Genomic DNA, 15,811 nt, shown 5'->3' with positions numbered 1-15,811 from the left:
AAGTAACACTCCTTCTCACCTGCACCCGCTATTAATCAAACCTGTTGCTAATGCTAATGGGTGCGACCTCAGGGAAAGAAGGCGCCTGATTTGTCTGTTATTAATGTTCATAACTTGATTTACGGACACAATAGCGAATAAAAAGACCAGGATCACGTAGAGCAGGTTCATACCAACATTTTAAGACCAAAGTGATGAGCCTGAGAGCAGCAGTTACAGAGAGAGAAGTGACAGTTTTCTAATTTAAAGCGAACTGGTGCTTTAGTGCGCCCATGATCACTTCCTATTTGGAGCGTGGCAGCTAGCAAGTTAGCTATGTCCATTTATACACTGCCTGGCCAAAAAAAAAAAAAAAAAAAGGTCACACACTAATATTTCATTGGGCCGCCTTTAGCTTTGATTACGGCACGGATTCGTTGTAGCATTGTTTCGATTTCGCTTCTGCAGTGCTACAAGATTTATTTCCATCCAGTGTTGCATTCATTTTTCACCAAGATGTTGCATTGATGATGGTCGAGTCTGACGCTGCACAAAGCTTCTCCAGCACATCCCAAAGATTCTCAATGGGGTTAAGGTCTGGACTCTGTGGTGGACAATCCATGTGTGAAAATGATGCTCCCTGAACCACTCTTTCATAATTTGAGCCTGACGAATCCTGGAATTATCATTGTGGAATATGCCCGTGCCATCAGGGAAGAAAAAATCCAAAAATTGATGGAATAACCTGGTCATTCAGTATATTCAGGTGTCAGCTGACCTCATTCTTTGAGCACAGACTGTTGCTGAACCTAGACCTGATTAACTGGAGGAGGCGCATACCTATTTGCTTAGTTAAATCCAGGTCGCAACTTTTTTTTTTTTGGCCAGGCAGTGTGTCTATGCTCAGATCACACACACACACTCTCCCAAATCCCGTTCAAAAGCACACCACACTCCACCGATTTGAACATTTGTGACGCCTTGAAACCTTTGTGGCCCATAATAGCAGGTTTAGACAGTACGATAGTGTCAGGCCGGTGTCTATAAGTCCCATGATGCACCAGAGTCTGTGCAGTTAGGTGGGGTGAGGAGGTGGAGTGGAGAGAGCAGGACAAGCACAGGCAATTTCACAAGACAGCTCCCCCCGCAGGAAACCAACAAGTGTGACAAACTGTTCTGATCAGATGACCTCTCCGAAGTGGAATTGTAGGCACCAGGGGATACGGCCGTAGTTGCGCGCAGGGTTCAAGAAAGGATGTTGATGAGATTTAACAGAAAATGAATAAAATGCTGAAACACGCAGGTGGATTGGGGAAAAAAAAGAAAAAAAAAAGATAAACCAGGATCCCCATTTCCCAATTTTTCCCATGTATTTTGGACAACAGCTCTAAAGAACGATGGGAATTAGGACCAAAATCAACACTCAGAGTGAGAGTGGCACAATTGGTTGAGTGTTTACCCTTGAACCAGAGTGTTAACGGTTCAAAGCGTGCCTGATTCATATCGTCATTGTGTTTTTGGGCAAGGCACCTTTTACATTAACACTTGTTTCTCCTCTTTTGATATACTTAATACCAGTGGTGGAAGGTAATGAAGTACAAGTAGTAAAGTGCTGTACTTAAGAATTTGTAGGTGTCTGTACTTCACTTAAGTACATTTTACAGTGGATACGTTTTACTTTTACTGCACTACATTTGAGAATTGTATCTGTACTTTCTACTCCACTACATTTTTGAACTGGACAGCAAAGTAAAAAGTACTTTTCATATCATTTGAGGAGCTGTTTTTACCATGTTTGTTTTAAAATCCTGACTAAAGTTTTCGAGTTCAAGCTTTGGCTTTGAACAAACAAAAATAAATACATAAAATTCATAAGAAATATTAAGACATTTATTTGTATTTCTATTATTGACCGAAATATGTTTTATTTTGAATCAATATCACGACATTTAACACACTAAATACTTTTACTTTTACTTAAGCAACATTTTACCTCTGTATCTGTACTTTTACTCAAGTAGATTTTTTGTTTGTTTTTATGTGATACTTTTACCTTTACTTGAGTAACTTTTTACCTCTGTATTTTTACTTAAGTAACAAAACTGCGTACTTCCTCCACTACTGCTAAATATAATTGATAGCAGTATTTATTAGACAGGTATTTGTTAGGCACTTTACTCTTGTTCCCCACTCAAACCAGAGTTCTGTACTTGGTTGCTACTGGAACGACATCTGGCAAAAATATTTTCCAAATCACTTTGAGGTTGGTCCTTTATGGCAAAAAAAAATGGTTACGCCAAGTTCCATTAAATTGGCTGGTGGCTACTATTTCTCACATTTAAATCCAGCTTCATCTCCCCAAAGTGCGTCACAAAACCCTACATATACATCTCCATATCTGTGTCCCATTCTGATCGGCCCGTTGACTTACTTGTGCGACTTCTTGGCCTCTGTGCCCCCCGGTCCCGAGCCGCAGTCGTGGGCCTGTATGATGAACGTGTACTCTTTCTGCCGCTCACAGTCGACCAGCCCCCTCGCTCTCAGCTGCCCTTCTCCAGATGTCCCGTTCAGCACCACCGCCTCAAACGGGGCCTCTGCTCCGTGGATGGTGAACGCGCAGATTTCCCCTGAACAGAAGAAGAAGAAGAAGAGAGGGGAAGGTGGTCAGTGGTGTAGAGTTGGGTGGGTTTCGTCCTACTCTCAGATGGAGGGCAAGAGAGTTTTTCTATTGATTATATTGTACTTTGCCATGAAATATCCAAAGGTACCTGGTATTTTCAAGTACTGAATAAACCCTATTACAGCATCATTTTGCATTTTAACAATTAAAATTTTAGCTGCCCCCATCTGTATGAACTGATATTGGCCTATTGTGTCAATATGTGTATGAATGTGTGTATGAATGTGTGTGTGAATGTGTGTGTGAATGTGTGTGTGAATGTGTGTATGAATGTGTGTGTGAATGGGTGAATAGTTCCTTGTTGTAAAGAGCTAAAGAGTGCCTTGAAGGTGATAAAAAAAAAAAAAAAATGTGACCATGTGACCATTTAGAATATGTATTTACCAAATACAGTAAATATGTATTCTAAATGGACTCTAAGTCGCTCCAGAGTATAAGTCGGACCAGCCAAAAAAAAAAAAAAAAAAAAAGCATGATAATGATCATATATAAGTCACACTGGACTATAAGTCACATTTTTTGGGGAAATTTATTTTACAAAATCTGAGATCAAGAACAGACATTTTATCTTTAAAGGAAATTTATAATAATAACAATAAAATAGAGAACAACAGGCTGAATGACAGTACAGCACATTAACGTAATACATTTATATTTATTCAGCTACATGAAGCATAGACAGCAAACTGAAGACTTGTCTTGTATGACTCAGACTCAGCAGAATAAGATTTTCTTTTAGGGGGCATTTTTGTTCAGTCTTTCTCAGATGTCTTTTAAGTTTTGTAATGTTGAAATTAAAAAATTCCACCGGTACAGGAGTAGTAGATACTGTAATATTATAGAAAATTAAAATTATACATTTTAATAATTTCACAAATAATTTGCACCAGTATAAATCGCACCCCTGGCCAAAGTAAAACTAGATTACTGGATTTCAGAAGACAGCATTCTATTGGCCAATAATATGTATAAACAGTTGTGTGGCAGCTAAAGTGAATATTATCAAAATGTGCTTTTTATTTTATTACATGTGAGTTCTTGGGTCTAGTCACTAAAGTAAATCATCAGGTTCAACATTTGTGCATTTACCTTTTGGATATTTTATGGCAAATTATGATGTAATAAAAAGGAAAAACTGGCTCTTGCCCCTCTATCTTCACATAGTCTTATAATGTAATTGTAATGAATGTGTATTTTTAATGTGTGTTCACCTGCCTGGGGACTGGAGATGGAAAGTAGCAGCAGCTAAATCTGGTACAAATCATCTTTTCTTTGTAAGATTAATGAATTTATACATGGTTCCTGACAAATAAAAAAGAAGGAAAGAAAGAAAAAACATTGTTAAATCGGAAAAAGACCAATTGCCGGGTTTGATGACATCACAACATTTTACAGGCCAGTAATACAAATAACACAGATGGGGGCAGATAAAATGAATATTGTTAAAATTCAGATTTTTCTTTTAATGTAGCAATTTCTAGGGTCTAGTGACTAAAAGAAATGATCAGGTCTAACATTAATAACATTGTACTTTGCCATGAAATATGCAAAAGGTAAATGCACAAATGTTGAATCTGATCATTTATATTAGTGACTAGACCCAAAAACTCACATGTAATAAAAAATAGAAAAGTACATTTTGACAGTATTCACTTTAGCTGCCTCGCATCTGTTTATAAATATTATTGTCCAATAGAATGCTGTCATCTGAAACCCAGTAATTTAGTTTTGTGGATGTGCACCAAAAAAGGAGGAATTTTAACAGCATCTAATCATAATGAACACAGTGTTGGAAAGTAACTGAATACATAAATACAACGGTCCCTGGTTTATCGCGGTGGTTACGTTCTAAAATTAATCCACAATAGGTGAAATCCGCGAAGTCGTCAGCTTTATTTTTTACAATTATTATATATCTATTGCAGCTGTAAAACCCCTCACCACACACATTATACACTTTTCTCACACAGGTATTAACATTTTCTCACATTTCTCTCTCGTTTAAACTCTCTCAAAGTTCAAATCTTCATAGGTGCAGAATGTTTCATCGACACTGTATACACTGTATTAAAGTACAGCTACTTTTTCATTTGGTGGAATCAGAAAACAGTTACTTTTCTAAAATCAAAGGAATACATTGCAGTACTTGATCACACAATTTTGACTTTGAACTGCACGGCATTAGTGAGAAAAAAGAAACACGCTCTAGCCTTCTATAATTAGACACAAATGACTGCATAACAAACAAGGCAACAAAAATAAATCTGTTTGTATGTATATGTCACGTTTTTTACACTAGTATTTCAATGCAACGTGGTGTAAAAGTATTCAAAGTATTCAGAATGCAGTACTCTGATTGGACCGTGTAACGAAAGACGCTGCAAAACACATTTTAATTTGGGTATTCAGTATTCTGTAACTAAATACATTTTCTAAGTATGTGTCCATCACTAAATGAACGTAAACTGCCTTTTTAGTGCAGTTGCTTCATGGCTGATCTAATACACTTATAACTATTACTTTCAAATGGCAAGTAAAATCATGATAGACACACATGTAAATGACCCCAAGAAGATGAATCTGTGGGATACATTTATTTAATTTGTAAAAAAAAAAAGAAAAAAAAAAAAAGGGTTTTATATAAGTTAATAAATCACCATGTAGTCAAACACTTCATCAAACGAGATCCACCATTTTAATGAGATGATAATGTGTAAATCAGTTATGAAACACTCGTGAACTCGAACTCTGAACTTGTACTTCAGGTTCAATTTAATAAAACCTGATTTGATTAAATGTTGGCACAGAGGGTCAAAGTATACTTGAAAAAAAAAAAAAAAAAAAAAAAAAAAAAGCCCAAATAACTGTCCTTCCCGTTCCTGTTTCCTTTGTTGAATATTAAACACATAAATTAAATGTGTACTCCAAAGTTCTTAACATAAACAAACTGCAAACAAAATTGAAATATAAAATGACAACACTAATAGATGTCTGTGTAATCCCTCAGTTGTCCAGGTTTGATCCATAGTAAAAGCCAAAGTTAAATCTGTCAGCTGGACAAAATGGTGTAGGAGTGAAGACGTTTGGCTTTTACAACACAAATAGATTCGAAACTTATTCATTATCTAAGTCAGGGCTAAATGCTGGTAGTTTTCAACAAACTTACTACACACTAGCTCAGTTGGTACATTGTTTGCCCAGTCATCCCAATGTTGGCGGTTCTAATCCCACTCTTGACATAAACATCATTGGTTGAGCAGTTTGATCCACTGACTCACAGGTTGGTGGTGCGATTCCAACTCCCACAAATTAATGCTGTTGTTGTGTCCTTGGGCAAGTCACTTAATCCCACGTTGCTTTCCCCTGTGTCTGTGTACACTGGTGTATGAATGGTTCCTTGATTTAAAGTGCTTTGAGTGTCTTGAAGATGAAAAACAGCTAAATAAAAATGTCATTAACCATCATTAATAATACTACACCGAATTACTCAATCAAACATATGAAATACACTTGTTTTACGATTCAGTTTTTTCTTAGGAAGTTTAGTTAGATACAGTATGGCCTTTTGAGCATTGTACTGTAGGTCACATTTTTATATAGCGCTTTTCCACCTGCAGGACTCTCAAAACACTTCACATCAAGGTAACACTCACTCAATCACACACATATTCACACACCAGGGTACGCAGGCACTAAGGCTGAAGTGGGTTGCCCAAGGACACAATGACAGCATTCATCTCTAGGAGCTGGAATCACACCATCAACATGCGGGTCAATGGATCTAACTGTCAACTTTCAGATTGGTGGACAATCGCTGTACCAACTGAGCCACTGTCATAATTATGATCTGTTCTGTACAGACTGAGATGAAGTTATTTTTAACAGTTTATAACAGTATAGAAAAGTCTTCCATTTCTACAGTGAATCTGACCTTTAAAAACACAACCTTATTATCCATCTCTGTCTAGACAAAGTCACTTCAATTGTGCCTCAATATCATTTGTACAGAATTAGAAAGTTCCCCGAGACCTTGAAAGAGTTTTGAAATGAACAATTGAACTGTTTGGTTTAATCCTCCATTGACGTATTTTCTTGTTTTTCAACACAAAACAAAAATAATCCCTTACAATCTCCAGGAAAAGTCCATTTTTGCACCACAAGGTAAACTATTTGTGCTTTGTGTTGTGTGCAAGGTCTTCATGAGAGATGTTTTAGCGTCTGGTACAAAGCTTAACAGGATTTCTAATAATAACAATTCCCAGGAGTCTTTCTTCTATATATATATATAGAGAGAGAGTTTTATTGTTTCTTTGGTGAATAGAATAGTGATGTGAGTTGGCTCTTTTGAGCGATTCCTTAGCGTGAAAAGCCCCTCTTTCTGTAACTGCTGCACTGAGCCTCGCCATTTTGGTCTTAACATTTTCATATTAACCCGCTCTACATGATCCTGGTATTTGCATTATGCTATTGTGTCTGTACATCAAGATATGAATGTTAATAACAGACAAATAAGGCGCCTTCTTTCCCCCGAGGTCACTCCCACTAGCATTAGCAACAGGTTTGACTGACGGGGGCGTTACCTTCAACAGCCTCGCTCCAGATTGGCTCTTTAGTTGCTATGATACTCATGGTCGAAGTTCCAAAAAAGAAACTCGTCTCCAAATTCGCCGCTATAACTGCTCTAGCCTCGATGAGCTTCATTTGACTGGAGCTGAACGCTCTGGGTTCACACTCACTTAGTCCACTTCTTTACACAGTCTAAGGTTATAAGTGATGTACTCATTATACAGATATTCCATTTGCTAGTTTCCATGGTGACACTTTGCCTAGAATGTTCCACAGTATGGCAATAAACTTGTATTCTTTCATTTATTCAGTCACATATTTTTATTGCTCAAAAATATATAGGAAAGACATGCACTCTTCCTGTGAGCTGAGTCGCCTCTCCAGAGATCTGACCTGTATCTTGGCACTGGTTGTCTTCATGAAGATCGACAAGTTTAATGCCATACTGTTGAACATTCCAGACAAAGCTATAGCATCTCATCTGGAGATCAAACTTATGGTTCTTTTCATGGCCGACAGCGATTTAGAATCCAGAGAAGCTGATATACAAGGCCAGTTTTGATTATTTACCCCAAAATGATGTGATTTGAAATGACTCCAAACTCATCTACTACAAAGTGGATGTGAAAGCGCCTGCCCCTTGTCAAACCAACAGTGCGAGCGGAAGGGAGAATTACCGTCAACAGCTTTGCTCCGGATTGGCTCTTTGGTTGCTATGATACTCGCAGTCAGATTTCCGAATATGGAAATCTGTTCCAAATTCGCCCTTACCACTCACCTCGATGAGCTTCATTTGACTGGAGCCAAACGCTATGGGTGACGTCACACTCACTCACGCTTCTGTCATGTAAATAAATAGTAAAAGACTCAGTCCTTTAAACAACTCTTTAAATGAACATATCCAAAAGATTTGGATCCCATAAACAAGCCAAAAGTCCCAACACTAGAATAAAAAGACAATGTAAGACTCATAAGGAACCTGAACACAACTCAAGCTGCGAGGCGTTGGATGATTTAAGGAGATATATGTCAAATATAAATGCTATTGTAATGCAGTTTGTCCACCACTATGCAGGGAGTTTTGTCTGAAATACTGTTTTAATTTTAAAAACGTCAAAAGTTTTTTTTTTATCAAAAGTTTCTAACACATTTGAAGCATTAAATAACTTATTTTAATGTTCCTAGAGAGAAACTGAATGAGTATTTTGTTTTAAAATACAACATATTTTTCTCTGACATAGTTAAAGCGGACCTATTCTGCAAAATTAACTAGAGTGATTCTGCTGTAGTCAAGATGTCATGGCTCTCATCTGCCGCCATTATCAATGTCACTGGTACACGCCCATTGCGATGCACTTCGTTCTCCAATACACATAGGATTTTGTCATTTTGGTACAAATTCAAAAAAAAAAAAAAAATAAAACGTTGCTCGCTAATGAAATGCAGAGCTATCCATAGGAGGAGTTGACAACTACACGGTTCTTTGTTGTGATGACATTTACAGTGACGTCAGTTCCCACTGGACACCACAGTTTTCCAACATTGATTTGTTTCTTTTATTAAGTCGTTTTAGATGGATATTGTGATTTAAAATGTCCAAATTATGACATAATGGTCTACAGGTGTCACAGACTATGTAGAAGACACAAGCACAGTAGGTCTTCTTTAAAGCATAGATGTAAACACAAGTCGGTTTTACACCATGCAGAGTATTGTCAAATCAGTTCATGGACAGAAGATTGTCACCTATGCATAAAAAAAAAACAAAAACATTCCCACTAACCATGTAGAAACAACAAACTTTGGCAGTGTTTTTCTATCATGGTGCAAGTTGAAGAGAGAATCAACTATAGTGGGAAGAGCTAACAGTTAAAGGGCCCATATTACACTATTCTCTGATCTATGTTATAATGTTTCCTCTTCACAAACAGACCTGGAGTTGTGTTTTGTTTCATTCGCACGTTTAACACACAAACCCTGCATATTCAGGTAGAGTTCTTCTCTCAAACAAAAAAAACACTCTGTTCCACCTTGTGATGTCATGTGGTAATACAAGAAGTGCTCCACTGTGTTTGTAAATGCCATACAACTTCACTAGAATCATTTGGACAATTTCAGCTTTGGAATCGCCAATCTCTATTGAAAGAAAGCTAAAAGGCAGCTGTTAACTTGAAAACTACCACTTCATGACATCACAAGGTGGAACAGAGCATTTTGAGCTTTGGAGACAGACTAATAATAAAGAGTCACTTAAACAAGTGTGAATGAAGCAAAAACGCAGCTCCAAGTATGTTTTTGAGGAGGTAACATCATTATAACATGGCTAAAATCTCACAAGAGTCAATTTTGCATAATATGGGACCTGTAATTCTTCATTCATGTTCCAAAGTCAGACTCAGACCTTTAAATCTTATAATATCTTATCTTTTAATCTATGTTTTTTCTTCATGTAACAGCAGTAGCAGGAGTAAAGTGAAGTGACTGAGGCCGGTGACATTAGCATAGCGCATGTAGCAGTGGTGTTAGCATGTTCGATCAGACTGTTACAAAACCCATTGAGACCACTTAGAGGCTGCACCTGTGACAGATAATTTACCTCTGGATTCAAAGTAACACCAGATCCAGTGAAAAGGAATAGGGCTGCCAACATGTGAAGAGGGACTTTATATTCTGTCATAAGGTTTAGCAGTTATGCACAAAATTGATTTTTTCTGAAGCTCATCAAGGCTAGCAGTTATAGTAGTGAATTTCGAGCTGAGTCCCATAATAGGAATTCCGACTGTAAGTGTCATAGCAACCAAAGAGCCAATCTGGAGCGAAGCTGTTGAGGTAACACTCCTTCACGCCCGTACTGCAACCTTGGTGAAAGATGTTGATTTACAGATGCAATAGCAAAATAAAAATACCAGAATCATGTAGAGCAGGATAATGCGGACATTTTAAGACCAAAATGATGAAACTGACAGCAGCAGTTACAGAGAGATGAGCAGCAGTTTTTCAATAGAAAGTGAATTGAAGCCAGAGTCGATGGAGCCAGAAGTGCACGGCAGGTTAGCTATGACCAGGGCAGGTTAGCTATGACCATTTTTATATATAGTCTGTGTTCAAACCTGTATTTATTATATATTTTCTTCATCTTATTCATACAGAACAGGTAGAAGTAATTCAGTCCCACAAAATGTGCCCCCTTGTGGTGCATTGAGGAATGTATCAACGCTAAAATCAATAGGCTGCTAGCTTCAAAGCTTTCTGGATTACCACCAAATGACATCACGAGGTTGAACAGAGCATTTCATTTTTGCCTGCATGAATTAAAAAAAAGCATAACTGTGTAGAATTTTAACTTCAAATAAACTACTCAATCTAAAACGACCAAATGTGTGTCTTATGGTTCAAATACTGGAACGTTATGCAATGATTTCTTGTACCACTAGGGGACGCTGGACCCTGATTGGGAAGCCCTGTGGTTCTGTTATGTTTTACCTTCTTCAGTTCACCATATTTCCTCCTATGTTCTACTCTCCATCTGCTCATGTTGGAGTCATGACAATCCGCCTACAGAGATGAGCCATAGGGGCAGTGACACAGAGGAGAAGGTAGGTTTAAAACGGGCCGGGAACAAGTACAACCATTTTGTGTCGTGACTCAAACGTGGGTCTTAGGGCGCGCAGTGAGACATAGATTAAACTTAGAACAAACATGTGACCAACTATGAACAAGCACAGCGCGCAGACTATGGAACAGCGCCCTCTGCCTGTCAGATCCTCTCAGTCTTTATTGCAGTTTGAGACTTGCCTGGAAACCCACCTCTCCCCCCTGGCATTTAATACTTTCTCGTCCTTTTCCTATGTATCGTGTTACATGTGTATTTGTTTATGTGAAGTACTTTGCTCAGCTGAAGTTGTTTTAAATGCGCTACATGGATAAACTGTAGAAGCAAAAGCATTTCTGTGGAAACTAGCAGGTGGCTGACTCCACCAGAAAAGCTCCACAGTGCACCTTTAAGTCAATTACTGGCCCGTGACTAACTAAGGTTTTTATAGCACAATTTTCCATGTCGTCCTCCCGCATCTCCTTTACTCTCCAGCCCGGTGTGTAAGGGCAGAGGGCGGATGTCTTCCCCTCTGTGCTGCCTGAACAATGACTTATCAGAGTTAAATGGCCCTGTTCACATTATATAGGAAACACGCTGGGACACAGAAATCACCAAATTGTACTGAGCAGCGGAGTGAGACAGCGAGTGACAGATGAAGCCACGGTCTCCAATAGGTAATGTAAAACCCATCGCAGCTGGAGCAAGAAATACAGCCAATATCTGGGGCATATTAATATTCACTATAGGTCTGTCCGGGGTAAACGTAAGCAGACATCAGTGTGCTTCACTGGCTCAAAAATACAAGCTTACCTCCAATGTCACATCCAGTCAAAGACATGTCTGAATTATGCTGTGTAAACCAAATGCGCAAGGCTATAGGGCTACTTGAGAAATGTACTTCTACTTCAGTAATATTATTTTGAAGTAACGTTACTCTTACTCTTACTCTTACTTAAGTACACTTTTTGGCTACTCTACACCTCTGCACATGGAAGAGACGATAGTTTAAAGATATACACACTGTACATTTATTGACGATGAACCGATTCTAGTATCAGGATCATTAATGTTCGAAGATGTTGCCAGATATCAGTATCGGTCCAAACTTTTAGCCCATATTTGGCAACGATATTTTTCATTGACAGCTTTCAAACACCCAATCACGCAGGACTGGTCAAAGTTGTAATAGACCAGCCAAGACAGAATCACTGAAGAAGTCACCAGTCCACCATTTTGAAGACCACTAAGGTTCTAGAGTTGCATTTCCCATTCATTTTCCTCATAGAACTTTTAAAAATATCAAAAATTAAAGGGCCCATATTACACTATTATCTGATCTATGTTATAATGTTGTTTCCTCATCATAAACAAACCTGGAGTTGTATCCTGTATCCTTCTTTCCAACAGAAAACACTCCATTCCACTTTGTGATGTCATATGGTAATACAGGAAGTGCTTCGTTGTGTTTTTAAAGCCCACACACCTTCACTAGAATCATTTGGATAACTTATACCCTGGAATTGCCAATGTCTACTGAACTAAAGCTAAAAGGTAGCTTAAAAATTACCACTTCATGACATCACAAGGTAGAACAGAGCATTTTGAGCTTTGGAGATGTGGACAGACTAATAATGAAGTGTGAATGAAACAAAACACAACTCCAGGTTTGTTTTTGAGGAGGTGACGGCATTATAACATGACTTAAAGCTCACAAGAGTCAATTTTGTGTATTATAGGAGCTTTCAAACTAAATAAACACATTTTAAACCTACAATTTGACTGTAATTATGTCAAGGGTTCACTTCCTAGAGAGGTGTTAGGATGTGCAATAACTGTGAGTTGCATATTTGTGCTTTTTTTATCTGCATGCAATTGTAGCAGTTTCTAACAATATTTGAAAAAGTCCTTGTTTAATTAAGGTCACTGTGTTATTCTGGTTGTTAATTTTTCACTCGCACAAATCCGGCATGTGGCGGCAAAGCAAAGGTCAGAGGAAGTGAGAATGTAATCCCAAAAATAGTGTCTGGCTCTGGGTAAGGCCTTAGCATCAAAACAAACCACGTAATGAGGAAATAATGAGACAAACTTTAGGGAGGGATTTTCAGCATTTGACTATCAGTAATGGCATGGGATTTAAACAAGTACAAGTGCTTAAGACTACTATCGGAGTTCATTTAACAGTGAAGAGAACACATTCAAATCAATTTAATATCAGTATAATTATAAGATGAAGTGATAAGGCCCTGGGTCGAGGTGAACTAGAACACAAAGACTACTTCTTTAATAACTCAAATATAAAGCTCATAATGAAACATCTTTCAAAGCCAGAACGGCAAGAATCTCCAAGGGCTTTTTCAGACTTTTATGTACTTTAACAGCCCTATATTGCATTATCCAGGCTTTTGGAACAGCCTGGCATATGGCACTCTTATAACATTAAGTAAGTTTTACAGTGAGAACGATATATGAATGAAAAGTACTTCTGAGTATACCAAAGCTCAGAAGTTCAAAGAAAGCTAAAAAGCAGCTCTTGGAGTAGGATTGAGATTGATGTGTGCTGTCTGAGTCTAATTATGAAGCATTTTGTCCTTAGAGTATCAGGAAGTGTTCTGTTGAAGTGCTAATTGCATTTCAGTTACTGAAAAATCCTGGTCTGGTCTGTGAAAGTTGTGAAATGTGCTTAGAAACTGATGGTGGTAAATAGTTCGGACACTAGGATGCGTTACAAAGTGAGGGAACACTTTAGACTGCTGCAGACCTTTTAAAGAACACATATTGTGCTTGTGTCTGCTCTACAGTAATAATCTATGACACCCATGGATCATTATGTTATAATTTGCACATTTTAAATCGCAATATTCATCTAAAATGACTTCATGAAAGAAACAATTCTGCTGATTTCCGCGGTTAGAAAACTGCGATCAGTGGGAGCAACTGTCATCATAACAAATAGTTGATGGATAGCTGCAGATCACACTAGCATGCAGCAGATTTTTTTCATTTGTCCCAAAATGACTACACAGCACTGCCGAATCCTACGCTTATCACTGATTAAGAAAATAAAATTGGAGAACAAAGTAAGTACAGAGCAGTGGGCGTGTACCGTTGGCGGAGAAAGCTGAGATTGATCGACAATATGGCATCTTGAAAATCAGTGATTAAAGATCGCTCAAACATACACGAATCACTCCAAAAACAACTTCAAGAGGATAAATGAGAAGGAAACAACTATAAAATGGTTAAAAGGTCTGTCGAAAGTTGATTTTGCAAAATAGGTCTGATTTAAAATGAACTAGGTCTGCTTTTCACCGTTTTAAGAATTATTCAAGCGTAACATGTATAACTCCTAAATCCTTTGGGGAGCTACTTGGAGCTCAATGGAGAGGTAATAACTTCCAAGCTTCAGGTGGGAGACCCCTGATTAAAATAATAACACAAATAAATAAATTATGGTAAATGATCTCATCTTTATATAGCGCTTTTCCACCTTTAAGTCACTTAAAGCACTCAAGGAACCACTCACACATTCACACACACATTCATACACCAGTGCACACAGACACTGGGGGCGAGGTGGGTTAAGTGTCTTGCCCAAGGACACAACCACAGTATTCATCTGTGAGAGCTGGAATCGCAACCCCAACCTGTGGGTCAGTGGATTTGACCACTCAACCAATGATGTTTACGTCAAGATTGGGATTTGAACCGCCAACCTTCGGATCAGTAATATCCATAATATTCATAAAATGTACCTAAAAGAAAGGAAGCAGGATGTTCCCAAAAACCCTTTCCAAAATAATTCGAACAAACAAACAAACACACTTTTCTGTTTAGATCTAAATAAGTCCTTAGTGTTGTAGGGAGCAGTGCAGTGTTGTAGGGAGCAGTGCATTGTCTTGGGCAGAGGTAGAACAGATGTTAGCACCTGAGGCCTGGTAGTAACGAAACCACAGTCTCTCATTATCCAGTACGCTGTTTTCTAAATGTGTCTCAGTCTCATTTGGCTTTAGACTTAAAAGGGACAAATTTATGAACACAACCACTTGCTTTGTGACTCTTCCTTTTTAAAACGAATGGCTTTAACTAGATGCTAACTCTCACCCCAACAGTGACTTATTTCCATTGGACTGTCCCAGGTGTGTTCCCCTACAGCTAATTACCCACCTGTAATGCATCTTGTTTTAAACTGGATGCCCGATCTGATCCTGGTTTGTGGATAGCTAACCTCCTCCAGGCAACAAATGCAATATGTTTTAATTAGTAGATGTAGAAATCAATGAATACCTTTTAATGGGGCTGATTTGTGAAAATGAGATCCAAATAAAACTCATGGGTTGCTTAGTAAATACCCAAAATATAGGAACTGTGAGTGAACCCAACCATATCACCAAATAAAGCCATAGATTGTTAAATTGTAGTAGTAGTAATGACTTCCATTCATTTTAGCAGTAATAAATATGGCCCGTGCCTGTGGCATGGGGGCTTGGATAGAGCTAGATGCCATGAGTGTGTTTGGGGACACGAGTGCTTCACGCTGCCTTTGTCAACATTGAGTCAATGGGCAAATGTTGACGCTGATGCATATCCCATACAAATATGCATATGCTAGGATTCAGGAGTCAGGGAAGGGGGCGATGGGGGGCACAAAGTTGTGTGTGAAGCGCGCAACTTCGTGAAACAGACTGCAACAATGAGTGCAATAGGCCCTACGGCTTGTAAGGGCTTGGGCCTAATTAATACAGTTTAAATCGGACTGAAAAAACTCAAATTAGTGTAACTTAAAACTGGTCATGGTCATGTTATTGGCTTAAAGGAGCTGCCTCTTCATAGATCTGATCTGTACCTTGGCCTGGTGGCTTCTTTTACAGCCATGAAGATGCACACGTTTAATACCATAGTTTGGGACATTATAGGCAATGCTGTAACATTATGTACTGTATCTAACCCACAACCTGAAAAATGACGTAGTGCACGTTTAAACACATACAAAA

General features: G+C 38.3%; 1 protein-coding gene across 1 annotated transcript in view; it reads right to left on the bottom strand.

Annotated features, from left to right (window-relative positions):
• The window catches only part of LOC117379870 (calsyntenin-2-like), a 463,825-nt gene that overhangs the window by 174,416 nt on the left and 273,598 nt on the right, over positions 1-15,811 (bottom strand). Inside the window, exon 3 of the mRNA XM_055225785.1 lies at positions 2,411-2,606. Coding sequence (XP_055081760.1) covers positions 2,411-2,606 — 196 coding nt within the window. The remainder of the gene's footprint in view (positions 1-2,410; positions 2,607-15,811) is intronic.

The sequence above is a fragment of the Periophthalmus magnuspinnatus genome, chromosome 13 (genome assembly GCF_009829125.3).
Source record: "Periophthalmus magnuspinnatus isolate fPerMag1 chromosome 13, fPerMag1.2.pri, whole genome shotgun sequence".
Classification (NCBI taxonomy): domain Eukaryota; kingdom Metazoa; phylum Chordata; class Actinopteri; order Gobiiformes; family Gobiidae; genus Periophthalmus; species Periophthalmus magnuspinnatus.
Note: the sequence above shows the minus strand (reverse complement) of the source record. Positions and strands in the feature narration are given on the sequence as shown.